Source organism: Chionomys nivalis, chromosome 9 (genome assembly GCF_950005125.1).
Source record: "Chionomys nivalis chromosome 9, mChiNiv1.1, whole genome shotgun sequence".
Lineage (NCBI taxonomy): Eukaryota > Metazoa > Chordata > Mammalia > Rodentia > Cricetidae > Chionomys > Chionomys nivalis.
This window is the reverse complement of record NC_080094.1, coordinates 24003795-24030436: the sequence shown is the minus strand read 5'-3', so window position 1 is coordinate 24030436 and position 26642 is coordinate 24003795. Positions and strand designations below refer to the sequence as shown.

The following is a 26642-nucleotide window of genomic DNA, read 5'->3' as shown; positions in this document are numbered from 1 at the left end:
ATGGATGAAAGAATTGCTCTTTGGATAATGGCTAGACTGGAGTGTGGATAGAAGGCTGGAAGGATGCCTGGATAGGAGAAGAACAGGTAAGTGAACATGTAGGTGGATGTGTAGATGGATAGATGCTGGAGACCTTCACAGAGCTGCTAGCTGCCAGAGTGCAATTTGGTTTGAAATTCCCATCCCTTCCCTTACAGCTCAATCATTCAATTCCACCTTGGGTGATAGATTTCCATGATTTGGGATAATTTGTTTAATGAGTGATCTTGTCACTAGATAAATTTTCCCTCGAACAATTTTAAAGTGATGTCAGGAATTCTGGGCTATGCCCTACTGTGTAATCTTGGTCAGTTTCCTGTCTCTGGGTCTTGGGATTCTCATGTGACTCCTAGGCCAAGGGTGCTTATCTTTGCCTGCTGACCAGAACTGAGTGGATAAAGACAAGGAGGACAGATGGATGATGGAGAAGAAAGGATGGATGTGTGAGTGGATGGGTAGATGGATGGATAAGAAATCAATGGATGGACGAATGGGTAGGATAGATGGGTGGGTGGGTGGGTAGGCAGATGGATTACTGGGTGGGTGGATGGACAGATGGATGAATGGGTGGGTGGATAAAGGGATGGATGGGAGGACAGTCACAGTGCTGACACACGCTGTTTCAGCAGGAGAGCATCATGAATATGTGGACCGCGTGGTGTGTGGCTGCTCTGGCTGTGGCAGCTGTGTGTGGCACACCTCAAGACACAAACACAGTCCTCAGAGTTACAAAAGATGTACTGAGCAAGGGTGAGTCCAATCCCAACGGGGGTCATGAGTGGATGGGAGGAGCAGGGGAGGCGAGCCAGCTCTCCAGTACCTGGGTACTCTCTCCACGCTAGCAGACTCCGTGGTTAGTGACTGGGTGGCCTCTTCCCTTTGGACTGGAGTTTCCCTTTTCTCTTGGATGCGACTTTCTGGGCACTAGCTCATCCTCTCAAGGCAGTAGAGAGCAGAGGTTAAGAACTTGGGCCCCAGAGCCAGCCTTCCTGGGTTTCAAACCCTGTTTATACAACCCGAGTCTCGGTTTCCTCATCTGGAAAGTGGGTGGAACTATCCTCACCTCTGAGGACTGGTGTGTGGAGCGCTAATGGGATGACTTCTGGAGACCTGTGTAGTCCCCAGGGCACAGAAATTCAGGTACAGGTGCCTCCGAATCTCAAATCCTTACTCTGTGCCCTGAGAAATGAGGACCTGCTATGGCCCAGTCTCTGCCCAGGGCCCCAGTGAGGATACAAGGTTTGGCCTAATGATGTGGGAACCTAGTTAGAGGGACAGCGGTAAGACAGGACATGAGCTCACTAGGTGCTGCTCTGTCTTCTTGATCTGTTGCTGCTTTTTTTTTTTTAACGGGGGGGGGGGGAGGATGGATGAGACCCCACAATAGAATGATGCTCTGAGGTGGTGTTTGGGGACTGGGAAGAGGAGTCCCGGGGCTGACCCCTGTGTTTCTCCACAGCCATCTCAGGCACAATACAGACGAGCGATGCCTTCCGCTCCGCCCTGAGGGAGGTGCCCTTGGGTAAAGCCCGTGGTGATGGTGGTGGGCCCTTCCTGGGTGGGCTGCTTGGTGGAAGTGGAGGGAGCAGTGGTGGGGGAGGAGGTCTCTTGGGGGGCCTGCTTGGTGGTGGGAGTGGAGGAGGTGGTGGTGACCTCTTGGGTGGAGGCCTATTAGGTGGCAGTAGTAGCAGTGGTGGGGGGCTGCTGGGTGGTAGTGGGGGGCTTCTGGGTGGTGGTAGCAGTGGTGGGGGGCTGCTGGGTGGTGGTAGTAGCCATGGTGGGGGGCTGCTGGGTGGTGGTGGAGGGTTGTTGGGTGGTGGTAGTAGCCATGGTGGGGGACTGCTAGGTGGTGGTAGTGGTAGCCATGGTGGGGGGCTGCTAGGTGGTGGTGGAGGGTTGTTGGGTGGTGGTGGTGGTAGCCATGGTGGGGGGCTGCTAGGTGGTGGCGGAGGGCTGTTGGGCGGTGGAGGGAGCAGAGGTGGGGGTTTGCTGGGGGGCAGTGGTGGCCTTTTGGGTGGTGGTCGGCACCACTATGATGACTACAGACGAGCTGAATTTCCCCGAGGTGTTGGTGGTGTCCCCTACAACGACTTCCATGTTCGAGAGCCCCCCCCCATATACACCAATGGCAGACAGCTTGGTGGTAATTACAAATATGGGCACATTGAGAAGAACGACAACACCGCTCAGTTGGGGGGCAAATACCGCTATGGGGAGATCCTGGAGCCTGATGGGAACCTCAGGGACCTGCGCCATGAGGACTACCGCCATGCAGACTATGCCTACCACCGGAACTCTGGGCGGTACAGGTCTGCAGCAGACACATCCGTGGTGGGCCGGCTCCACCGGCGCGAGCTGCGACCTGGAGAGATCCCAGCCGGGGTGGCCACTGGGGCACTTGGTCCTGGAGGCCTGCTGGGCAGCGGAGGCTTCCTGGCGAATGAAGGCATTCTGGCAGGCCAAGGTGGCTTGCTTGGAGGAGGTGGTCTCCTTGGAGACGGAGGACTTCTCGGAGGAGGCGGTGTGCTTGGTGTGCTGGGTGAAGGAGGCATCTTGAGCACTGTTCAAGGCATCACTGGGTAAGGAAGGGAGCTCTGCCTACTGACTGCTAGCCACAAACAGTGACCATGCACTGAGGCTATCGGAGGAGATCTTGGCAGGTCCCAGTTACAGTTTGCAGGGTCCACATGAAAGAGGCTAGAAGCCTAGACCCGGCAATTTCTCTTTTATTTGTGTGTGACATTAGGTCATTCTTTTCACCTTTCTGATTCACAATTTACTGGTCTGTAGAATGGTCAAATAACTCAATTTATAAAGAAAAGAAAAAGCCAAGGACTTAAAACGGTGTGACATATATAGTACACCATATGCTCTAATCTCATAATGAAGTACATTAGAGTTCTTGCTTATAATTATGTCTTATGATTCCAGCCATGGCCAGTTTCCCTGCCATAGATGTTTAACTCAACAAATAGACTGAGCTCTTAGGATGTGAGGGACACTTTGACCTGAAAACAGGCACAAAGTCCCAGGGAGCTTGCTGTCCAGGGAGGTGTGTGGGCTTGAAGAAAGGCCCTTCACACAGTTGCAAGGGCTGGCAGGAGCTGCTGGGGAGGAAGAGTGTGCAGAATGAGGGACTCACTAGCTTGGGGCTCAGGGCAGGTGGCTTCATGCCTGTGGACCCTGGCTGGAGTCTGGGGAGTGTGCAGGAAGGATCTGGCAGGGAGCAGTGTCTTCACAAAAGATTCTAAGGAAGTGAAAGGCACAGATGTGCAAGCAGATGCCCCTGGGAGTGGGATGTTGGGCCATGGCGTTTCCTGCTTTGAACTTCTTTATATTCTGCCCATGGATCTCAGGCATCCCTGTGGTAGGAGGACCGAGTATGGGGAGCAGAGGAGGAGCAGTGAGGGAGGGTGCTCTGAGGCAGTGGATGGCAACAGTCGCTAGCTCACCTCTTTGATTGCCCGCAGGCTACGAATTGTGGAGCTTACCCTTCCCCGGGTGTCTGTGCGGCTCCTGCCTGGTGTGGGTGTCTACCTGAGCTTGTATACCCGCGTGGCCATCAACGGAAAGAGGTGCGTGCTCCTGGCTCAGAAGGGGTCCCTGACACGGGACCCGGGGCAAGCTGCCTCTTCTCATCATCATGTATGGTGGGAGGGACAGGGAGGGAGGACACAAGTGACTGATCTCCAAGTCGGCCTTCAGTCCCTTCAGCAGGAAAGGCAGTCCAGGGTGGTGTTTAGGGTCTTGGAGGCTGGAGGTAGGGAATAGCTTGGGTTCCAAAACTTAGACAATCCTCCTAATGTCATTGAGTCTTCTTAAGTTCACTTGCCCAGGGATCAAAACCACTCCTTTTCTGGTTGTCTGCAGTCAGAGTGCCTTCCTAGACACCTACTATACAGACCTTGGAGGGTGGACCTTAGCATAGCGTCATTTCCTCATGGGGTGAGGTCCCGTCTACAAAGTCAGGATGGTTACCTTACAAACCAGAGTTTGTACCAAGTCCTATTCCCAGACTTTAAAATTCTCATTGGCTGAGGTCAAGGGAGATTTATCACACTGCCTTGAGGTGGTAGGGTAGCACTTGTCTGGGTCTCTTAGACACAATTTCAGAAAGAAACAGTGCTAAAACCTGAGGTGACAGGTTCCTGACAGGCCTGCAGAATGCCAAGACTCCTAGTGGCAAGAGTGGCTCATGGCCTCTTTGGTCCCTTGGTCTCTTCCAGCCTCATTGGCTTCCTGGATATTGCGGTGGAGGTAAACATCACAGCCAAAGTTCGGCTGACCATGGACCGCACAGGCTACCCGCGGCTGGTCATTGAGCGCTGCGACACCCTCCTGGGGGGCATCAAAGTCAAACTGCTTCGGGGGTGAGTGTGATGGAGAGGCACAGGGCAGGGGTGCAGGGCACTACAGTCACCCATACCAGGAAATATGGTGGCCCCACACAGAGGTCACTCCTACTGAGCCATTTACACTGGCTGGCACCTGCTCAGTGGCAATTCAAGGGCTGTGCTTTGAAGCCCAGGAGAGACCTGCTCAGATTCAAATCTCAGTTCCATTGCTGCTGTGTGACCCTGAACAGCTCTGCTGGTCCTGAGCTCTGGATTCTCAGTCTGTGAAATGGGGTAAACTCTGTCTTCGGGAACTGAGATAATGAGTATAAGCAGGTGGTAAAGAATCTGACTTGTCAGTTTAGGAAAGTATCCAAGAGGGTTTATGTTTCCTTGAGTGCCCCAACCCCTGGAGAAAATGCTCATCAGGTTATAGTCAATGTACTCCAGATCGAGGGCATATGTGAGATATTTTTTCATCTTCTCTACAAAGTGACCAAACCCCTCTCCTGTCTAGAGAGCTGTCAGGCATCTTGCGTTGGTCAGCACGTTGTCCCCAGACCTAAGAGACCTTGGATGAGGGCACACTCCTGATAGTTTAGAGCAGAATGACTCTCTGTTTACACCCTCGGTCCTTAGTGTCCCTATTCCCTGTTTTCTCTCTTGTTCACTAATCCTTGGGTTCCTTGCCCCAGGCCTCATCTCCTGTGGACTCTAGGAGTGAAAGACTCACTGAACAATCAGAATTGCAAACCGCTGATCATGTAGCTTTTCCCCTCGTGCTTTAGGATGGATGGGCACAGGACAAACAAGGCTCCAGGGTTCACAGTACAGATCTTCTCAGATGTTACATCCACATCATTCAGAATGCTAAATGACAGAAGTGCAGTTAGAGCTGGCACGGCCACTCATTGAGTGCCCCCCAGCTTCCTTGAGTTACCTCAGGCAGACACCAGTGTGGCTCTCCCCCACTTCTCCATGCAAGAAGGTGCCTGCTCTAAAACCCGTTGCTCTTCACGCCTTCCCTTTATTCACCTGGGTGACTTTGCTGCGCTCAAACACTAAAGCGCCCTTGTCTGACGTCTTAGGCTGCCTGCTGCTCCGAGATGAGCTGTCATTCATTTGCCCATTCCCTATTTTGTCCATCTGTTTCTGTGACATGAAATGCTGTCTATAGATGTTGTTTTACGGGAGGCCAAATATAGCTCATCACTTCTCATAATGGGATAGGTATCTCTATATATCTATGTCTATCTGTCTGTCTGCCTGTCTGTTTATCGCTATATCAGTGACACACTGTCTCCAACACACCAGTACGTGTGCACCTGTGTGTGCCCCTGTGTATATTTCTAGTGACCTCAGGAAAGCCAGGTGAATCCATCTACAACGAGGACCAAGGTGCACAGCAAGCCTTGGGGAGGAGTCTAAGCTGGTGTTTCCCTAGGATGTTTCTCCACCGCCTAGCAGAGAAGTGGCAGTTGGTTCTTTGTTGGGGAGGGGCCCAGGGTCAGTGTGAGGACTGAACAGGAATGATGTTAAGGAGCAAGTCCACCTGTGTCTGCCTGACTACCGTGCACCATCTATGTGTGTAACCCGTCTGTCCTTCACCAGCTGGGATTCAGGAGTGTTGAGAACCCACTCTGGTCAGTTCTCTGACCTCCTTCCTGATCCATTAAATGGCTCTCACCACCCAACCTTTTCAGCTCCACTTACCTGTCTTTGAGTGTGTGATTATTTTTATTGCTAGGGTTCTGTCCCATCCACAAATGTTTTTTGAGCACATGGAATGTCCTAGATGCCATGCTGTGAGCTTAGATAAAGTAGTAAATTCATTTGTCCCCTGGGAAGATGACAAGCCTTTAGCTCTACAGAAGACCACAGGAGTTAGAGGGAAGGTCTAGGCAGCTAGGGATCTGGGATGTTCCAGACTCTCTGTCAAGACAGAACCCTGGCATCTTGGTTTGTGGAAGGAAGGAAGGAATGAGATAAGGAAGGAAGGAAAAGGGAGAGAAGGAAGAAGGGAGGGAAGGAATGAGGAGAAATAGAAGAGAGGTTAAAGAAGAGAGAGTGGAAGGGGTGGAGAAAGAGAGAAAGGAAAGGGGAGGCAGAGAAGGAAGTAAGTTTGCTGTTGGCCTATGTGGGCAGGCCTAGGGAGAGCCCTCTGTCCAGTGCCTCTGTCCAGGGTCCAGGGACTCTCAGTGCTCAGAGATGGAGTTAGACACTGGTGTGGATGGACAGCCCAGAACCCTCCATGCCTATGAGTTTGTCCTCATCCTGCCTCTCCCTCTGTAGGCTTCTCCCCAACCTGGTGGACAACTTAGTAAACCGAGTGCTGGCCAACGTCCTCCCTGACCTGGTAAGAGAGGGCTTGTGTCTCTAGGGTCAGACAGGTGGCCCAGTGGGATGGAATGGCTCATCTATGTGGGTTGGGACAGTTGTGTGATGAGATGGGAGGTTCAGTCTGAGCACCCATGGCTCTGGACCCCAGCTGGGGTGCTGTCTTGTTGTGTGACAGAGCTCAACACCTCCCTAAATTTGTTTCCCATCTTAAAGATGGGAATAAAGAGAGATCCCTCTACCCTGGGCTGTGGTGAGGACAGGGCCCACAGACAACAGTCAATCTGTCTCTACCACCATGCTGGGGCAAATGTTCCTCCCCAGCTTCGTACCTCCTGAGCTCCCTTATGTCTCTCTCCATAGCTTTGTCCCATCGTAGACGTGGTCCTGGGTCTTGTCAATGACCAACTGGGTCTTGTAGATTGTAAGTATTCCCTCTTTGTGGGCAGTCCCTGTAAGCCCCAGCAGTTTCAAAAGGCCTTCCATGCTGGCTGTTGTTGTTGCCATGCGCTGCTTAGGATCTGGATAGAAGCCTGGCCCTGTCCTGACAGCTATGGCATTGGAAAGATTCCTCATTCTCTCAAAGTCATCAATACGGACACTGAACCCGTCCCGAGGACCAGGTTTCAATGCTACCTCTAGTCCTGAATTTCCTGGAGATCGTTCCTGAAAGCAAGCCAGTCCTGTATGGCTGTGCACACAGGAAGTGCATAATCCACACGGCAGCACCCACAATGCTTCAGTGCTGAATTCCCGCAGTCACACAGTGGAGCCCTCTCTGCTGGGGAGCCCATGTCCCCTGGACCCCAGGCAGTTTGAGGATGATTTTCTGAGATGAGGAAAGGAAGCACAGGAGACAAAAGGTTTATTGCTAGCAGTCAGGGAATGGGGATCCGACCAAGCAGCACACTGTAGTCGTAGGCGTGCCCTGGTTCACTGCATTTCACAGCTCACAGGGCTCATCCACACTGGGATTTCTCCCCCAACCCTGCCACAAATCTAAAAGGTGACCTTGAACACACTTTACAAAGGAGAGAGTAAGTTCCAGAGAAGAGCAGTGACCTGCCTGAGGTCACACAGTAAGGAAGAGTCAGAGCTGGGCTTGGAACAGAGCTGGTTCTGCCTTGAAGCACGGGGCTTTGTTTGGTCCATACCCCATCCCCATACCACATCCATAGGTGTGGGGGCATTGGAGGTGTGACTGTCTGGTGGAGAGGAGGACCAAAACCTGACCTTCTCCTTTGCCCGCAGCTCTGGTGCCTCTGGGGATACTTGGAAGTGTGCAATACACCTTCTCCAGCCTCCCGCTGGTGACCGGGGAATTCCTTGAGTTGGATCTCAATGTAAGTGATGGGCTGCAAACTTTCTCCCTGAAGTTGAGTGTGGCTTACTATGGGCTGGATGGGGACACACACAGACACACAGACACACACACACACAGACACACACGAGGCATTTATGCATGCTGTAAGCAACATCTGAGCAGGATCCTTTGTGGACTAGAGACCTAGGGCAGAGGTGGGAAGCATCCTCACACACTCTTCAGTATTTCCTGGGAGTCAGGCACATCCCAGTGAGCACTTCCTGCTGATGAGCTCAGTCTCATAGGAACCACAGTGCGAGACTTGTTTACTGGCACAGAGAGGTGGCTCCACTTGCCCAATGTCACACAGTAGTGACTGCATGCCTGGGTTCTGAACCTAGGCACCCAGCTGCTGGTGTCTGCAGCTGCTGGAATCTGGGTCTGCTGGATAAACAACTGGCCATTAGCATGATAGTATGTAGCTAACATTCTGCTCCTAATGATTTTTCAAAAGTTCTGGTTGGCAGCGTTTGCTGTTTTCTGTATATAGAACAAACACTCCCATGGTGGTCAGTGACGACTTGGGGAACCTGACTTCACTGAAAGTGAATTTGGGAGATTGGATCTTTGAGCAACTCCTCCAGCACTGCATGGGTCTGTTACTCACTGTGCATGGGTCCCTTTGTAGGCAGGCCAAGCCTGGATCATGTGGACATGATGCTCCCCTGAGCCTTCAGCACAGAGATGCAAACCATGTCACGTGGTTGCATTGCATCATGTACACAGACACACAGGCCCATTGGAGAGGCATGCTGCCAGGCCTGGGTCCTGTGTTGAAGGCACAGCAGGGACTAGGACAGAGCCTCTCTTTAAAGAATTTCTGGTCTATGTAGGAGAAGCCATGAGAATCCTTTAAGCAAGCTGGCAATTACAGGCCCAGCACCATGACAGTGCCTAAAACAGAGACTAGGATGCGTTAGCAAGGTCAGTGAGGGCTTCTAAGAGGAGGCCGCCCTTGAGCTAAATCCTGCTGGGTGGCAAGAAATGAGTGGGGAAAGGTGGGGGTGGCAAAGAGGTGGGAGGGTGGCTGGCCCAGTGCTGGCCCTGGTGGCTGAGGTGCAGAAGGAAGGTGAGGGCAGAGTAGCTGGCTCTGAGTCCAGAGAAGACCTGGAACACTGCACAGGGCATCATCTTTGGGGATGGGTGGGCCAGTGTGGATGGCGCAGGTACAGATGCATGCACATATTGACTTACTGTGATGGACCGAGACACGGGTTCTGTCCCACAGTGTGTGTGTGCGTTCATGTGTGCCCATGCATGTGGGTGTGTGCATGACTGTCTGTAATAACTGTAGAAGTAACTGATCATAAAGCAAGAGCTGCCATGACCCCCTTCCCTTTTAAGCAGACGAAGGGCTGTCCATAAGAGTAGCTCAGAATCATGGGTGCAGTCGGGAAGAACCTGCCCAGAACCCTCTTCCAGACTGCAGCCTCCTCTTCTTCCCTCCCCCTTTCTGTGCTCCTCAGACTTTAGTTGGGGAGGCAGGAGGCGACCTCATTGACTACCCCCTGGGGAGACCAGCTGTGTTGCCCAGGTCACAGATGCCAGAACTTCCCCCCATGGGTGACAACACCAACTCCCAGCTGGCCATCTCGGCTAATTTCCTGGGCTCTGTGCTGACCATGCTGCAGAAGCAAGGCGCGCTGGACATTGACATCACTGATGGCATGGTGAGTCAACCCAGCAGGGCACTGAGTGGCTGGTTTGGGGTCCTTCCTAGCCTGTGGTCATTTACCCTGTACTCCAGGGTCTCCAAAGATGGTGATCCACCCACCCATCCATCTATCTACCCATCCATCCATCTATCCATCCATCCATCCATCCATCCATCCATCCATCCACCCCTCTATCCATCCACCCACCCACTCATCCATCCATCCACTTACCTATCCATCCACCCATCCATCCTTTATCTGCCCATCCACCCAGGCATTATCTGTCTACCAGAGCCTCTCTTGAGCCTCACAGGCACCACAGTAATATGCTTCTGGTTCCAGGAGGAGGCAGTAGCTCTCTGTTTGATGTGGTTTATTTCACTACTTTTTGAAAGGCAAAGAATATTCACATATGAGCACCTTAATATGAATACTTATAATTCTTTCAGTTGACCAACATGCATGCACCAGCAATCAAAAGAAGCATGAAAACAAAACACTAATACCCTGGAGTAGTGCTCAGGAGTCAATCCCCCAACCCCTTTAAGAGATTTCCCACCTCCAGAACGGCTGCAGAATAATGTAGTCATGCTCACATGTGCCTCACCTATTTCCTAGATCTTATTTTGTCAAATGCGATTCATATCCATCCCTCCAGATACCTTCTTCATGACCTTCCCATCCACTCACCACCCACTCATCTGTCCATCTACCCCTCCATTCACCATTTATCCATGTACTCGCCCTCCACCCATCCCGACATCTGTCCTTCAGCCAGTCCACCCATTCTCTATTATCCACCCAGGCACCCACCCATTGTCTCTCTGTCTATCCATTCATCCACCCATCCACCTACCCACCCATCTATGAATCCCCCATCCATTATCTATCTATTGATCTATCTATCTATCTATCTATCTATCTATCTATCTATCTATCTATCTATCCATTCATCCATCCATTATTCACCTAGCCACTTGTCTATTCCATCAAACACTATCCATTATCTATCTATCTATCTATCTATCTATCTATCTATCTATCTATCATCCATCTATCTTCTGTCTATCTATCTATCTATCTATCTATCTATCTATCTATCTATCTATCATCTATCTATCTTCCACCTAGACACCTATCCATTCTATCAATATATGCATCCATCCTGCTTCTCCTAAAAATGAGGTATTTTCCAAAAAAAAAAAAAAATACCCAAATCATGAAAATATGTAATTCTGCTGAAGAAAGTGCCCAGTTAGGTCCAGTGTAGGTAGCACTTGCAGTTTTAAGTGTTTAAGTGTGACTGGTACTCTGCCCAGACAGTGCCTCTCTCTCTCTCTCTCTCTCTCTCTCTCTCTCTCTCTCTCTCTCTCCCTCCCTCCCTCCCTCCCTCCCTCCCTCCCTCCCTCTCTCTCTCTCTCTCTCTCTGTCTCTGTCTCTCTGTCTGTCTCTGTCCGTCTCTGTCTGTCTGTCTGTCTCTCTCTCTGGAGGCACTGCATTTCATTGGCATCTGACTATGAAACGAGTAGACATGGAGGAGACAAGAAGGAAATAGCAGAGAGGTCAAGCAGACACTAGGTGGCGCACATGGACTTGGCCAAGATTTCCTAAAGCATTCCACCAGAGAAGAAAGATTTGGGCTTGCCTTGAACACATCAAGCCATATTTGTAGACAGAAAGCCTAAGTGGCTGCTCCCATCCATTTAGCCACACAACTGCGATGTGGGCTACACAATGGCTGGTCTGGAGTGTACTCTTGGGGGGTGCGGCTTCCTAGGGGATCTGTCTGTTTTATATGTACTGGAACCTAAGCACCTACCTGTCCCCATCACCTCAGGACTCACATGACCTTGTCCTTGTCCCACAGTTTGAAGACCTCCCTCCACTCACCACATCCACACTGGGGGCCTTGATTCCCAAGGTAAGTGAGCGATCCTAAGATGTCCTTTCTCTAGCTTGCCTTATGACCTTAGGGGAATGCCGCATGTCACTATATAGCATGTAGTTAGTGCTCTAAAGTTTTAAGTGGCACCCTTTGGGTAAGAGACAACAGAAGTCACGGCCAGAGCCCTCTGCAGACAGTGATGACCATGAAATGGGGGACAGCCTTGTCTCTGCATTCAGGCAGGGTTCTAACCTGGTTCCCTGGAGTTCGGGCGGGGTAGGTGTGGAAGCCAGATCCTGGTGAGGGGGTACAAGGAGGGTGAGGATGACAGATCCTGACCCCTGGTGGTGGACCAGCCTGCATAGTCTCCTGGCTTGGCCACTCCTTGGCTGGGTGACAATGTGAGATTGGAATTTGAACTCAGGGCCTTGCATATACCAGGCAAGTGATCTCCCTCTGTGTGACCTTGGACACAGTCTTAGCATTTGTCCAGGTTGTCTAGGGGGGAATCCAGTGAGGGCACACACAGGCACATGACAGCTGAAAAGGGAGTTGGCAGGTGTCTAGAGCTGGGCATGACTCAGCATGTCCCAGGTGGATCCCCACCACCATTGACCTCACCTGTCCAGGCCTCTGTTTTCTCATCTGGAAACAAAGGCCCAGAGTGGGCATTTGGCAGACAGATGTTAACAGCTGTTCTTGCTAATCCTTTACAGATTCTCTTTCAAGTGGCCATGTAAAGGCAGAACAAAAGTCTCTCGATTCCCAACCCTAGTTCTTGGCCTGTTCTCTGGCATCAAAGAACCCTAGGGGTAGGAAGTGCCACACAGGGCGGAGGGTACTCATTTACAGTCCTCTGTACTTTACCCCATCTCTTTCCATATGCCCCATTATAGCTCAGAGACAGATTGGGAACAAAGCTCAGCAAGTGATCGCTACCGCCCTCGTGTGGTTGGCATTTGAATAGCAGACACATCCTTCTTAGTCCACCAGGGACCTTGGATACTGGAACACTTCGTGTGCTCGCTGCTCTGGACAGCTCATGAGATTGTCCTGGAATCTCCTCTTTCACTGGGAGACAGACCCTGTTCTCAGATGCACAACAGGCACAGAGAGATCAGACCAAGGACACAGAGCTTTACATGGCTCAAGGTGGTCACCGAGTTGAGGCTAGACAAAGTGGCACATGGCTGGAGCCACAGAGAGAGCTTGACCCGGGCTCTGGTGGCCTCCTGGAGCCCTGTTTATCTGGAGACACAGTTCCAACTGCCTTGGGGTCTCTCTGAAGGAGGTATTGCTAATCTCTTAGAGACACTGCCTGTTTGGGGGCAATGATCCTGAAAATCTCTGTGAAAAGTCAGCTGGCCGAATGCCTGACTATTGATGCTCACCCCATTGAGGGTAAGTTCTCAGGGTGAGTTAAATAGCTGAACATACTGAATTTGTTCATTGACCAAGAGTTCCCACAGAAGAATATCGGCACACTTGTGTCAAGACCAAGACCTGTCTTCTTAGGCTGAATCACCCTCAATCCCAGCCATGGGCAATTTCTGTTTGAGAAACAATGCTCCCCACTCCCTCTGAAAGCCACCAAGGGTTTGAGTAGTGTCTGGTGCCTGATTTCCATATTTAGGAAAGAGTTTTACATGGAATTGATCAGGTGTTTAGTAACTGTGATAAACCCATCTTTTCAGCAGGTTAGTGCTGGGAATCTGAACTGCAGAAACAGGCCCAAGCACCCTCACCGGGGCACTCAGGGGACCCAGCCAGTTCTTCCTGGTGAACTCTGCCTTGAGATGGCCTGGGGCTCCCTTCCTGGAAGGGTGCAAAGGGTGCTGTGCCCCCCAGTTGGCCACAGACCATATGCTGTGTTCTCCTCTAGTCCAGAAGTAAAAAGTGCCCCAGAGTTTGAGTGATTGAATTAATGAAATTTTGACTGTCACTTTGTACCTGGCCCAAGGCTTCAGGAAACCCCACTTGACTCTAAGCCATTTCCCAAGCATCTCTATGTGTCTGGCATTGATCTGTCCATCTTGTCACATGTAGTTTGTATGGTGGTCACATGTAGTTTGTATGGTGGTCACATGTAGTTTGTATGGTGGTCACATGTGAGGGGATCAGAGAGGGCCGGCAGTCTCTTCCCCACTCCACAGTGGGTCTATGTCTTTTCCTGGAGTGTGTGGGCCTCCTGTGACGGGGAACCTGCCCTCACCCCTGCCCATTCTGTTTGAAAGTTGGCTGACAAAAACCCACTTCTGGTGACCCTGTGCACACATCTGGTGCCGCCCACAGGTGTTCCAGCAGTACCCTGAGTCCCGTCCACTCACCATCAGGATCCAGGTGCCCAATCCCCCGTCTGTGACGCTGCAGAAGGACAAGGCACTGGTGAAGGTGTTTGCCACCTCGGAGGTTGTAGTGTCCCAGCCCAACGATGTAGAGACCACCATCTGCCTCATCGATGTGGTATGTGCCTGAGGGTGAAGCTCTAAAGACAGAGCGACAAGGTCTCCTCAGGCCCTGTCTTCTTCACATCCTCACAGTCCCCACGAATGTCAGCCAAATTATGAGAAATTCTTGTGAACACGGTCACCTTGCACACTATAGAAGACTTCTCAAGGAGTCTTAAAAATGAAAAACACCCTTCTCCCCTGCTTCCCTCAGTCCTCTGAAGGAAAGCAATCTCCTAAAGTCCTGCAAGGTCTCCTCTTGGTCACATTTCAGCTCCTCAATGCCTTTCAGAAAAGTCAAGCACAGTTAACTACAGGGCCTTTGCTTGGCCTGTCCCTCGGTGTCTGCATGGCTCACACCCTTGCTTACAGTAGGTTTCTGTTCAATTACCATCTTCGCAGAGGTTCCTCTCACACTCCTCATCTAAAGCAAGACCCCCTGTTCCCATATCGCTCACCTGAAATACAACCCTCCCACACTGTGTCTCCCAGGCTTGAAGTCTTAACCTGATGTAGCAAAATCAACTTGAGAGTTTATTGCTGGGCAGAGACCGATCCCGTTCACTGTCAGATTCCCCAGAGCCTGACCCAGGCCCAGCACATAGTAACACTGAGGAAACATTTCCAAAGGGATGCACGCTAAGGACCACTCCCTCCGGAGGAGGGGGGCTTCAGGCAGACATTCAGGGCTCTGGTCCCATCTGCTGTGTCTTCACAGTGCCTGTCGCTCCCGGGGTTGGGGACCAATGAGATACTTCTAGGTTGGAAAATGGTTGCTTTAGCTGAAGTATGACAAGCCACTGTGGAAGGAGTGGGGATGGGGGATGTCCTATCTGGGCGCCACCCGATGAGAGGTGGAAGTGGGAGCGTGTGTGCTCCCTGCCACCATGTGAGCTGGCTAAGCACTTTGCCACAGTGACACACCAGTGAGATTGTAGCCCTGGCTTCCTGGGCTCACACAGTCTGGCCCAGTTCGGCCCAGATTATTCCACCTCAGCCTCAGAATCTTCTCACCTCCTTATTACCCTGTTTTCTCTTATATAATGCTTCCCTCTTTCCTGCCTCAGGGCCTTTGCTCTTGCCCTCCCTATAGCCCAAATGACTCTCGTACCCTTTTTCATCTGCTCAAATACTACACACCCTTCAGTCCTTGGCACAGACAGCGTTTCCTCAGGATGGCTTCCTGTGCCAGCTTAGACCCCTGCCTCTGTCACCGGGGCCCTAGCTGTCCTCCACCACTGTCTTAACAATTCTACTCCCTCAGTTTGTTGGAGGCAGACTTTAATTTTCATAAGCCTGTTTTATTTTGTTTATTGGAGGAAGGCTTCGGTGGGGCAATGAGAAGTTTTCCTATGACTGCTTTTTCTTGAAGAAGGGGAGGAGTCTGGACATTTCATGCCTCTCTTAAGGGGCCGGGCAGTTATGATTGGCATGGATGCTGCCCAATTGCGTCCTCTGTGGCTCACGCCCAGTAAGTTCCTTCGGCAGGGATGTTGGGGGCCTTTGTCAGCATAGTGCCAGTCTTGGGCATGTCTCTGAGAAATGTTCACTCTGCCAGTATAGAGATGTAAGTGGAAACAGTACTGGGTGTTGGTTGACTCCTGAATGCGAGCCATGGGTTTTGGGGTACACTTGGCAGAGGAGTGACGTACCATACTCAGGTGAATGGCATGCCCGTGGGCGCTGTACACTGTGAGCATCCAGCCTGCAGCAGTCTGCATGACCACAGTGGTGTTTGTTCTCCTCCTCTCCCTCCAGGACACAGACCTCCTGGCCTCATTTTCCGTGGAAGGGGACAAGCTCATGATTGATACGAAGCTGGACAAGTAAGAGGGTCTGCGTGCATGACTTCTGCTCCTCAGAGCATGTCTCCTGACAGAGACTGCTGGAAGTGGTTCACGCAGGGTCGCCAGGCAGGGGTGGAGTCTGCTGTGTGACTGTGAGGGCCTGCAGAGCTGACCACAGCCTGTCTGCTGAGACCGCTGAGGGTCAGTGCCAGGAACAGAGCCAGGGAACCTGCCGAGCCAAGAAGCGCATCAGGGCTCAGCGCAGTGCTGGGGACAATAAGGTGCTCTTGGTCCTTTATCCACATGTTGTCGCCTTCCTAAAGGCCCATGACATCAGGGCCATCATTCTCCTGTTTCAGAGGTGAGAAACTAAGGTTCAGAGAGGTGGATGTGCTAACTCAATGCCACACACAGTGGAGCTAGGAGCCAGTGCAGGTCCAGGTGCCCGCTGTCCTGAATGCTGAGCCCTGTGTCTAGAGTTCAGTAGTACCATTTAGATCCGGATGTGATCACTGACTGACTGTGTGATGTCAGCCAGATGACTTCTCTGAGCCTCAGTCTTCCCATCTGAAGATGGGGCAATAGTCTCTATTTCATAAGATTCATGACAAAAGACTGCCGTCCATTGGGTGCCTCTGGTGAAGGCGCTGAGGAAGGTTCTGGAAGTTTCTCTGTTTAACCTTGACCTAATTATGCAGAAATAAGGGTTCCTGTCACCGCCATTTCAAGAAGAATGAGTCCCTATTTTGGACTCTCAGTAGACACTTAGGTTAGGGAGAGTTTTCCTTCTGATGATCAGTGTTTATGTAGCCCAGCGATGGAGGACACTCACAGGTGGTGCTGTAGGCCACCCAGGATGGTCCAGGGGCTGACCAGCCAGATCTGGTGAGAAGAGCAATCATGGGGAGAGCAGGGACTTCTGGGGAAGAGAGCTGGGCTTCGCAGTGGGGAAGGTGACATGGACAGTGTGCAATGTCAGGACATTTGGGTGGTGCAGGGGAGGGGGGGCTGGGCATGAACTTAGGATGTCCAGCCAGGAGGCTACTGTGAGGCAGAGGTAGCCAGTGTCCACACAGGGCGCTGGCTACACATCCCCCTTTAGTCCTGCAGGATCCCCTTTACAGATGAGGAGACTGAGGCTCAGAGAGGGGAAGTTCCTAAGATTGCACAGCTGGTGTATGGCAAAGCTGTAGTTTCAGGCTTACCTCTGTTAGTCTGGGGTCTGAAAGATTCTTAGTGCTCAGTATAGGAAAGAGAATTCCTGTAATCCGTCCCACCAGGATGAGTCGTCTGTGGATGCTGCCAGAGGCTTCTGACTGTTGATTATGAGTCCTGGGCCATTATTGCTTTTAATGAGCACTTTCTTTTTTTTAAATTTAATTTAATTTTATTCTATTCATTTTGCATACCAACCAAAGTTCCCCTCCCTTCCCTCCTCCATCTCTTCTCCCTCTAACCCATCCCCATCCACTCCTCAGAAAGGGTAAGGCCCCTCACGGGGCATCAACAAAGCCTGGCACGTTCAGCTGAGGCAGGACCAAGCCTCCAAGCCTCCAAGCCACGGCGTCTCACCATACGGAATGGGCTTTAAAAAGCCAGCTCAAGCACTACAGATAGGTCCTGGTTCCACTGCCAGCGGCCCCACAGACCAGGTTACAAAACTGTCACCCACATGCAGAGGGCCTGGTTAGGTCCCACACAGGCTCCCCAGCTGTTGGTGTAGAGACCCTGAGCTCCCGCAAGTTTGGGTCAACTGTGTCTGTGGGTTTCCCAGTCGTGATATCGACCCCTCTTGATGAGTCACTTTCTCTTACTGCAGGACCAGCCTCAACCTCAGAACTTCAAACGTGGGCAACTTTGATGTAAGTGTTAGGGTTTAGGCATCAGAAGACTCTTCTGAGGGGACCATGCCTCCGAGCCTCGTGGAGCCCAGCATGGTTGTGAATCATGGGGGCCTGGCATTGCTGCTGTCACCCTTCTCATTGAGGATGGATGGAGCAAGGGGCGGGGTGTGAGCTCACAGATCCTGTTTGCTGCCAATGGCTCTGCACATTTTAGCTGACACCCTGGGCTGTACCCAAGTCATTTTTCTTCAGAACAAGGAGGACCCAGGGAAGCCAGGTGCTTGGGGGGCTTTCTCCTCTTGGAATTTGTGGGCCACTGACCCAGGTGCAACTGTGAGCATTGCCCACTTGTGCCGAGCCTCCATTTTCTCCTACAAAAAAAAAAGAAATAGGTTTAGATTTGTTTCTCTTCTAAATCTCGGGTCCTGGAGAGCTAGCTGCCTTTCAGGGTCCATGAGGGGGTTCAGAATCAGGACTGATTGCCACTGCTTTTGTTCACTCCTGGGTCCCCACATGAGGCTTCTTAAGGGAGTGCCCTCCTTCCCCCCTTCATCTCCGTTCCCCTCTTACAAATGAACTGGTTTGGTTAGGCTTGGGTGAGATTTCTGCACATGTTGAGAAAGGCAGATCTTTTCTCCTGTCACTTGCTTTTGAGCTTCTCCAACTGTCTCCAACACCAGTGACGTCAATGTTACCAGCTCAATTTTAGACTGAGAAACTCCCGCACTTCACAGCTCCAGCTAGAACAGACGTCTCCGGACTCCAGTGGGGAGGAGCACCACATCCCATGAGCACAGTAGAAATGCATGAGTCCCCAGGCACACCACACTGGCGGCTCAAATCAAGTTCCTGCTTTAATAGCTTTCCTCGTTTAGTCCTGGCCACATTCTTGTGACTTTGGCAGTTAGTAAACCCTGCTTTTCAAAGAAGGATTGCAAACTCAGTGACTTGTGTGACTTGTCACAGGTAGCAGAGCCATGCAGGAGTGGCTGCACACAGCCTGTGCAGAGCCCCGTGTTTGTATCCATCACTTGCTCTGGGTTTCAATGACGTAGTAGGGTTCAGCCACTCCTGTGTGCAGACAGGGAACCAAAGCCTAGAGCCGTCAAGGGCTGCTGTGTAGCTGCCCCTCAGCATCAGCATTAGCTCCAGGGTCCCCAGGATGCTCATGCCCTGTGAGTAAACAGTGTAGCGTTTTGTTTATATGTGGCCAGGCATTCCTTTCATGTATTTTCCATCTGTTCTAGATCATGTGACATGACTAATTATTATTTGCATTGCTCTGAGAATCATGATGAGGAGAAAGAACTCAAACACATCTAGTGCAGATTAAAACACTTTTTGTTGTTCTTGAGACAGTCTTATCTTGCTAGCCCAGGCTTACCTTGAACTCAGGCAATCTTCCTGCCTCAGAATAAATGGAATTCTGTTTTACAATATTCTGAAGCACATTGACTGAGTCCAGAAGCAAGGGTTCATGGACGCAGAGGCCTGACTTTGTGATTAAGGGCTGAAGGCCAGGCAGGTGACAGGATCCCTTCATAATCCCCGGGTCCTTGCAGGTGGAGCCCCTGCATAGCTGAGGAAGTTCAAGGTCAGAGAGGTACAAAGCCTTCCCCCTGGCCCCTGGAGGCTGAGCTGAAGTGTGCAGGCTAGCTATGGATCCTCAGCCTCCAAGGGGAGGAGCCACGCCTTCTTTGCCTCTTGCCTCTTAGCAGCCTTGATCCTCATCTTTTCTGTCTGTACTGTGAGCAGGTGGGCCAAGGGCTCTGAGGAACTGTCATTTATGGCTTCTGGGGTTCCCTCAAGCAGCAACTAGGCCTTCACGTTGGACTCTTGGTCCCCCAGGTCCTCTAGGGTCCATCAGAGCCGACTGCAGTCCTGCCTGAACTCAGCTCTTTTTCCACAGGTGTTCATCTTGGAAATGCTGGTTGAGAAGATCTTTGATCTAGCCTTTATGCCAGCGATGAATGGTAAGAGGGGGCATTCAAGCCTCTTGGGGTTACGTGGGTCAGGGACCTAGCGATTACTGGCTTACTAGATATATTGAGTGTACACTATACTGTACTGTGCCATTTCAAGGACTTTATTAAAACAGAGTGATTTAAGTCTCTGAAGGCAAATGCTCTTCAAGCTTGCAAGTTAATAAGAATTATTTTTAGATTTTTTTGAGACGGGATCTCACCCAAGCTGGCCTCAAATTTGTGATCCTCCTGCCTCAGCTGCTTACATGTTGGGATTACAGTCGTATGCCACCATACCCACTACAACATTTATCTTTACATAGCAAGCAACAAATGCCCACATTTCTGTTGACAGGAAACAGGATGGTTCCCCAGCTCCCACATCTGCTTCCTGTTTGGTTGTTGGCTTTATTTTTGTTGATCCTTATGAAAATTGTGTGTGTGTAAATTTTACGAATCACAGAATAACTTTTAGAAGGCCCTGCCCAGAGATGAGTCATCCGAACTTCCAAGTATTTCGTGTTTCCTTCTAAATTCTTTCTCTTCACTGTTACATCTTTAAGATCCCCCTTGAGTCCTTAAGTGCCCCAGAAATCTAGCAGGGAGAGAGGGAAGTATCAGGGCTGGGCAGAGCACAGCCAGAGACCTTTTACCTGGCTTGTTATCTGTCTTAGTTAGAATTTCTATTGCTGTGAAGAGATGCCATGAGCATGGCAACTCATAAAGATAAACAATTTACTGGGGCTGGCTTACAGTTCAGAGGTTCAGTCTATTATTGTCATGGTGGGACACGGCAGAGTGTAGCAGACACGGTGCTGAAGCGGCACTTGAGAGTCCTACATCTTGCAGGTAACAGGAAGTGCTCTAAAACACTGGGCAGTATCTGGAGCGTGTATGAGATCTCAAAACTAGCCTCCAGTGACGCACTGCCTCTAGCAAGGATAATAGCACCACTCCCTTTGGAGGTCATTTTATTTCAAACTACCACATTCCGCTCCCTGGCCTCCAAAAGCTTGTAACAATATCATAATGCAAAATGCATTTAGTTCAACTTCAAAAGCCCTGAAAGTCTATCATAGTCCTAACAAAGCTAAAAAGTTCAAAGTTCAAAGTCTTGTCTGAGATTCATATAATCTCTTAACTATGAAATCAAAATAAAAAAAACAGATCATATATTTTGAACATCAAATGGTACATGATATACATTGCTGTTGCAAAATGCAGGGAGCATAGTGAGGAAATACCAGACCAAAGCAAGACTGAAAACCAGCTGGGCAAACTCTGCATCTCTGTAACTGATGTCCTCAATTCCTTTCAGCTTTGTTGACTGCAACATACTTCTTTCTCTTTGGCTGGTTCCACTCCCTCTTAACAACTTAGCTTGGCAGGTATTCCACAGCTTCGGTGTTTCTAACCTCTTGGGGTCTCCAAGGCAATCCAGGCTTCAACTTTACAGCTTCACTCATTGGCCACTCTAGACCTCCATTCAGGGACACCCCTGACACAGGCCTGGCCTCAGTAACTTTCCTGAGTTGTGGAGGTGCATTCCATAGCCCCTTCCTTCTATCCTTCACTCTAGAGCCACATGAACGAAGTTACAAAGTTCTGCTGCTTGCTGGGACTGGGATCCGGCTTTCCCATTTAATTACGTCTTCATCAGTTTTTGGTTTTCCTTCACTGCCCAAGCTTGACTGTCCTTGAACTTGCACTGTAGACCAGGCTAGCCTCAAACTCAGAAATCTGCCAACCTCTTTCTGAGTGCTGGGATTAAAGGTGTGCTCCACCACATCTGGCTCTAGCTTGTCTTTAATTCCTTTTCACAAGTTCGAAATTTAGTTGGTAGGGTCTTGCCCTGAAGCCATGATTCCCTTTGTTCCATTTCTTAATCCTTTTATCTCCTTGAACACAGGATTTAGCTCTTTCCACTTCCTGGTGCCTCTTTTCTCAATCTGTCCATTTTGTATTTTTATTTGCCCAGTTTACTCCTTTTCATTATAAATCTTCATTAGAGTCGTCACTAATAGCCACACAACAGAGTCTATAATAGGCTGTTTTGAGATTTCCTCTGCCAACAGAATTAATCTAGATCTCTTTACTTTAGTCTCAGGCAGACTCTTAGGACAAGGGCAAAATGCAGTCTCATTCTTCACCAAAATATCACAAGAATGATCTCTATACCACATATTAATATTCTTCTCCTTTGAAACCTCTTGAATAAGGTTTCAACAGTTCAAATAACACTTATCACCTCTCTCTTCCATGCTCCTACTAGTATGGGTCATTAATCAGTGCTTAAAGCATTCCATCCTTTTCTAAGCCAAAGCACAAAGGTCCAAATTCTTCTAAACAAAAACATGGTCAAACCTATCACAATACTCTAGTCCCTGGTGCCAACTTCTGTCTTAGCTAGAGTTTCTATTGATGTGAAGAGACACTATGACCACAGCAACTTTTATAAAGGGAGATATTTAATTGGGGGTGACTTGATTACAGTTCAGAGGTTTAGTCCATTGTCATCAAGGTTGGGATATGGCAGAATGCAGGCAGACATGGTCCTGTAGCTGTAGCTGAGAGTCCTACATCTTGTAGACATTAGGAAGTGATCTATCTAAAAGATACATTGGGCTTATATGAGACCTCAAAGCCTAACTCCACAGTGACACTCTTTCTCCCATGAGACCACACTTTCTCTAACAAGGTCACACCTCCTAATACTGCCACTCCCTTTGGGGAGCATTTTCTTTCAAACTACCACATATCCTTGAAGAAAATCCTTTTGGCTTAGAAATTCCAAATGTAATCATCTATCCTCTTTAAAAGTGAGAGATTTGACTAGATTTATGATTCCCAAAGTACGGAGGCCCATGAAACGATAGCACCTTAAGAAAAGGGTTCTATGGCTAAGGGAGACTGGGAAACCGAATAGATAACCCTGTAGGGCAGGCCCCAAGCATCCCCAGCTCCAAATTTTATTGAGCTCAAGAAGGTCAATTTCAGTTAATCACAAACTCCACCTACCCTTTCTTTCACCTTCCTCTTTTCCTTTCTTCTTTTTAGTACATTAATTGACAAATCTATATAACCTCTGATTTTGTTTTTAAAGTTCCATTTATTATTATTATTATTATTATTATTATTATTATTATTATTTACACAATATATGTGGGGACGTATTGTGCAACAGTGCATGTACGGCGACAACTGTGTGGAGTTGGTTCTCTGCTTCCCTTATACGGGTTCTGGGAATTGAGCTCACATCAGCAGGTTTATGCAGCAAGCCCCTCTCCAGGCTGAGCCATCCCACGCTCTTCCTTCTTTTTTGCTTCTGACATCTTAAACCAAACAAAACCCCATGGCGACTCGCATGTTGGGGAACCACGTGCATCATTCTGATTCTCCACTCAGCAGCTAGTCCTCCTGTTCTCTGATTCTAGGGACACAGTCCCTAAGGCACTGACATGGGTAAGTGTGAAGTTCAGATAAGGAGAACGAATGTGCTCTAGTTTCTCTGGTGGCAGAAATTAGGAGTGGGGCAGAAACCGCAGCTGCCTAGTTGCTGGCCTAAGGTCAAGGAAGCACTGTATATAATAAGATGTGTGAATAGTCTCAGGGGAGGCCCAGAACTCATCATGGAGGGGACTGGGGACGTGACTCAGTTGGTAAAGTGCTTTCCTAGTATGCACGAAGTCCTGGGTTCAGTCCCCAGCACCGTAAACTGGCCATGGCTGTGCATGCCTATAATTCCAGCATTTGGAGACGGAGGCAGGAGGAGCAAGAGCTCAAGTCATCCTCCCCTTCACATAGCAAGCCTAAGGCCAGCCTGGGCTTCTTCTGGGCAGGAACCTCAAGGACAAAGCCTGAGAGGCCAAAAAGACAGCTGTGGTCTTGCAAATGCTGGTTGCTTTTGGCCAGGCTGCCACCTCTGGGCCACATGAACGACCCCTGACCTGACCTGACTCTCCCCCACCCCCTTTACAGCTGTCCTGGGTTCTGGAGTCCCTCTGCCCAAAATCCTCAACATTGACTTCAGCAATGCTGACATTGACGTATTGGAGGTAAGGAGAGAGGAAGGGCTTTCCCTTTCAGCTCCTGCCATCAACTTTGAGAGGAAGTGTGTGTGTGCATGTGTGCATGGGGGCATCTCGAGTTTTCCCTTTTGAAACCCAGTACCAGAGTGAGGGACCAAGGTACAAAGCGGAAAACTTGGTGCCTGCGGCTTCCCCTTTTCTTGCTGGGAAAGCCGAGGCTCTAAGCAGTGGCAGGTGTGCCAAACTGAAGCGTGGCAGAGTTCACTGAACACCTACTGTGGGCCCACACACTAGAGGAGGTGGGAAACAAGCGCCCACACACTAGAGGAGGCAGGAAACAAGTGCCCACAGTCCTAGTTCCAACCTGGCTACCCCAGCCTCGTAGAGAGCCACACTCAAGAAGTAATTGACTAACGGCACAGACAACAGGTTCCTGGAAGTTCAAATTCAGGGTCTTTGTTTCCATTATAAAAGACAGGTGTGTTCAGCAGGCCACCTGTGGGAAGTGTAGGCCAGGTTCAACCCGTGTACCACTCAGGTGGGCATTCAGAAGTCACCCCGCCAGATTCGTTCATTCTGAGCTTACTAGAATTTCTACCTCAGTCATGGCTCTGATCCAGAGGGCACTGGGCTCAAAGACTCAGGACCTCTGCCCACCTCTACCTGGGTGGCCTTTGGCAGGTTACGCAGCTTCTCTGACCTTCACGCTTCTACTCGGAGTCAGTAGCTATCAGGCTACTTTTAGAATAAAATTAGGATTTGCACAGCCCTCGGAATGTGGTAGGCCTTCTGGATCTGTCTGCCCCCAGTATCATGCTGCGGGAGGACTGATGCTATCTAAATCTGTCAATCAATGGGGAGCAGCAGTTCCCATCTCGCCGGTGTGTGAGGGAGAAATGGCATGACATCACATGAACAGTATGGCGTTTGTAAGCAAGGGGCTGGGACACAGGAACAGGACTGACATGGATTTGCTGAGCAGATGGCCCATGTACCATAGCATGGTTTCGGTAAAATCTCCAGCTGACGTTTGGACCTAGACAGTGGTGGCACTGGTAAAGGTGGGCAGACCACTTACTGCTGGGGTTTGCAGATAATAACATGTGGTGATCCCGCACACTGCCCCTCCGTGGGGCTGCCCCTACACCCAGGCCTTTTTGAAAGAGTAGGAATAAGTTTTTCCTGCCTAAACAATCACGCATGATAATTTCCATCAAAATACTTACTACTTTATATTAATAATGACTTGTGCTTTATTTCCCCTTCAAATCCCAGTAAGGGAATTGTGTTGATCTCTAAATCAAACTATATAATTTGAATTTATGCAGAGTAATTAGGAACTATCACAGTTCTGTAAGGAAGTGTAAACACGCATCTGGAAAGTTTGGAGATAAGGTTGGCTCTGGGCCTGGCCTTGCAGCCATTTTGCAGTGTTTTTTCTCATCATTTTTATATAAATCTAAGCATTTGTTTTTCTTTTTGTTTTGATAGCATTTCAGATTTACAGGAAAATTTAAAAAAAACAGCAAGACTAGATCATTCCAGTATGCTATTTCCCCAGCTTCCTCTTGTGTTAGCATCTTATATAACTCAAGCTTGCCAGCCAAAATCAAGCAGGGAGCACCAGTGCACGGCTCCATCAGCTCCCCTGCATGTCCTCTGTCCTGCTCAGGGTCTGCTCTGGGATGTCTCAAACTGTATTGTGTTGTCCTGTCTCCTTTGAGTCCTGCTATCTCACGGAGCCCCACACTTCCTTGGCTTCACGACTGTGACATTTTCTGTTTGTGGGGAGGGCCCCTCAGCTTAGACGGAGCTGACATGGCCTTGTGATGGGGCGGGGGTTTTCTCTCCCACTGTCACCTTCCAGGGCACCGTGTGTCCACTGAGCTTCTCCTAGACAGTCTCCCTGGTTGTTACTACCTGGTTCCTGCCAGGCTTCTCCAGTGTGAAGCCACCTTCTGACACTCTGGCAGGCACACACACCTTGTGGGGGAACTGTGACTCTCACACATTGTAGGGGAACTCACAGATGCCCACAAATCTGGCTTCCCATTGCACCCCCCCTTCACTTTGGCTCCTGTCAGCAATAGTTATCGCCATGGGTTTGCCAGTTTCAACTTTCTGCATTGTAATTCCCTTTATACTTATTAATCAGAATTCTTATGTAAGAAAGAGCTGTCCCTCAACTCTAATATTTATGTAGTAACTCAACTATTTGTATTATGGCAGACTCATATTGGACATTTTGTTAGGGTTCCAATCTATGCACTATTTATTTTGTTGTATAACATCCTTAAGTTATGTCTACTGCATTTGGGAAGGCTATAGACAGGCATTGGCCCACTTCTATGATTTGGTTGAAAAAGATGAGGGACAAAAAGAAGAGTCCCTCACCTTGCCCAAGATCCTCTGTTCAGGTCAAGATAATAATGGTCCAGAAAGGTTTTCCCCAGGCTGCTCGACTCTGTTCACCCCATAAAGTGGCAAGCGAGTGGTCAAAGCTGCAGCCAGTGCCACCTGCTCCTCACAGGGTTGTCTCTTCTGCCCCAAAGGACCTTCTGGTGCTGAGCACATGAGAGACAGAGGCAGATACTGCGAGAAGACTTCAGAACCAGCTCCAGAGAGGATTGGCTTGGACAGCATCCTGCTCCCAAGTCCCTTCAGTCTTCACCACGGGTCCCCTCCCTACTCTCCCACCTTGGTCCCCTCCTGCCCTCATCCCGGGAAAGGATCCAGCTGCTGCCCATTGGTCAACAATGCCCTGCTCAGGACAGCCTGGGCACTGAGATCTTGTGCTTTCAATAAAATATTTTACTTTCCCTGCAGTTGGGGTGTCTCCATGAAGGGGCCTTCTGGGGTCTAGAGCTTCCTTTCCTCCTTGAGTGTGCTTTGGATATCGGCAGTGGAGCTTTGTCTGCCTGGAAGACAACACACTGAGGACCCTGCAGAGGAGTGGGGC

The 26642-nt window shown here is 49.9% G+C and overlaps 1 protein-coding gene across 1 annotated transcript; it reads left to right on the top strand.

Moving 5' to 3' along the window:
• The first annotated feature begins 683 nt into the window (after positions 1–683).
• Bpifb4 (BPI fold containing family B member 4) lies at positions 684–26259 on the top strand. Its single transcript, XM_057781813.1, has 16 exons — positions 684–789; positions 1499–1561; positions 2105–2618; positions 3510–3614; positions 4266–4409; positions 6666–6729; positions 7074–7134; positions 7962–8053; positions 9540–9743; positions 11596–11649; positions 13906–14076; positions 15819–15886; positions 17667–17709; positions 19601–19664; positions 23634–23710; positions 26236–26259. The coding sequence occupies exons 1-16, from the start codon at positions 684–686 to the stop codon at positions 26257–26259; spliced, it is 1854 nt and encodes a 617-aa protein (XP_057637796.1).
• The last annotated feature ends 383 nt before the right edge of the window (positions 26260–26642 follow it).

What these genes read in the sequence shown, in the direction of transcription:
- Bpifb4 (XM_057781813.1), top strand. Translation starts at nt 684, where the DNA reads ATGTGGACCGCGTGGTGTGTGGCTGCTCTGGCTGTGGCAGCTGTGTGT. An exon ending in TCCTTGAGTTGGATCTCAAT is followed by an intron (nt 8,054 to 9,539) that starts GTAAGTGATGGG and finishes TGTGCTCCTCAG; the next exon opens with ACTTTAGTTGGGGAGGCAGG. An exon ending in CCATCTGCCTCATCGATGTG is followed by an intron (nt 14,077 to 15,818) that starts GTATGTGCCTGA and finishes CTCTCCCTCCAG; the next exon opens with GACACAGACCTCCTGGCCTC.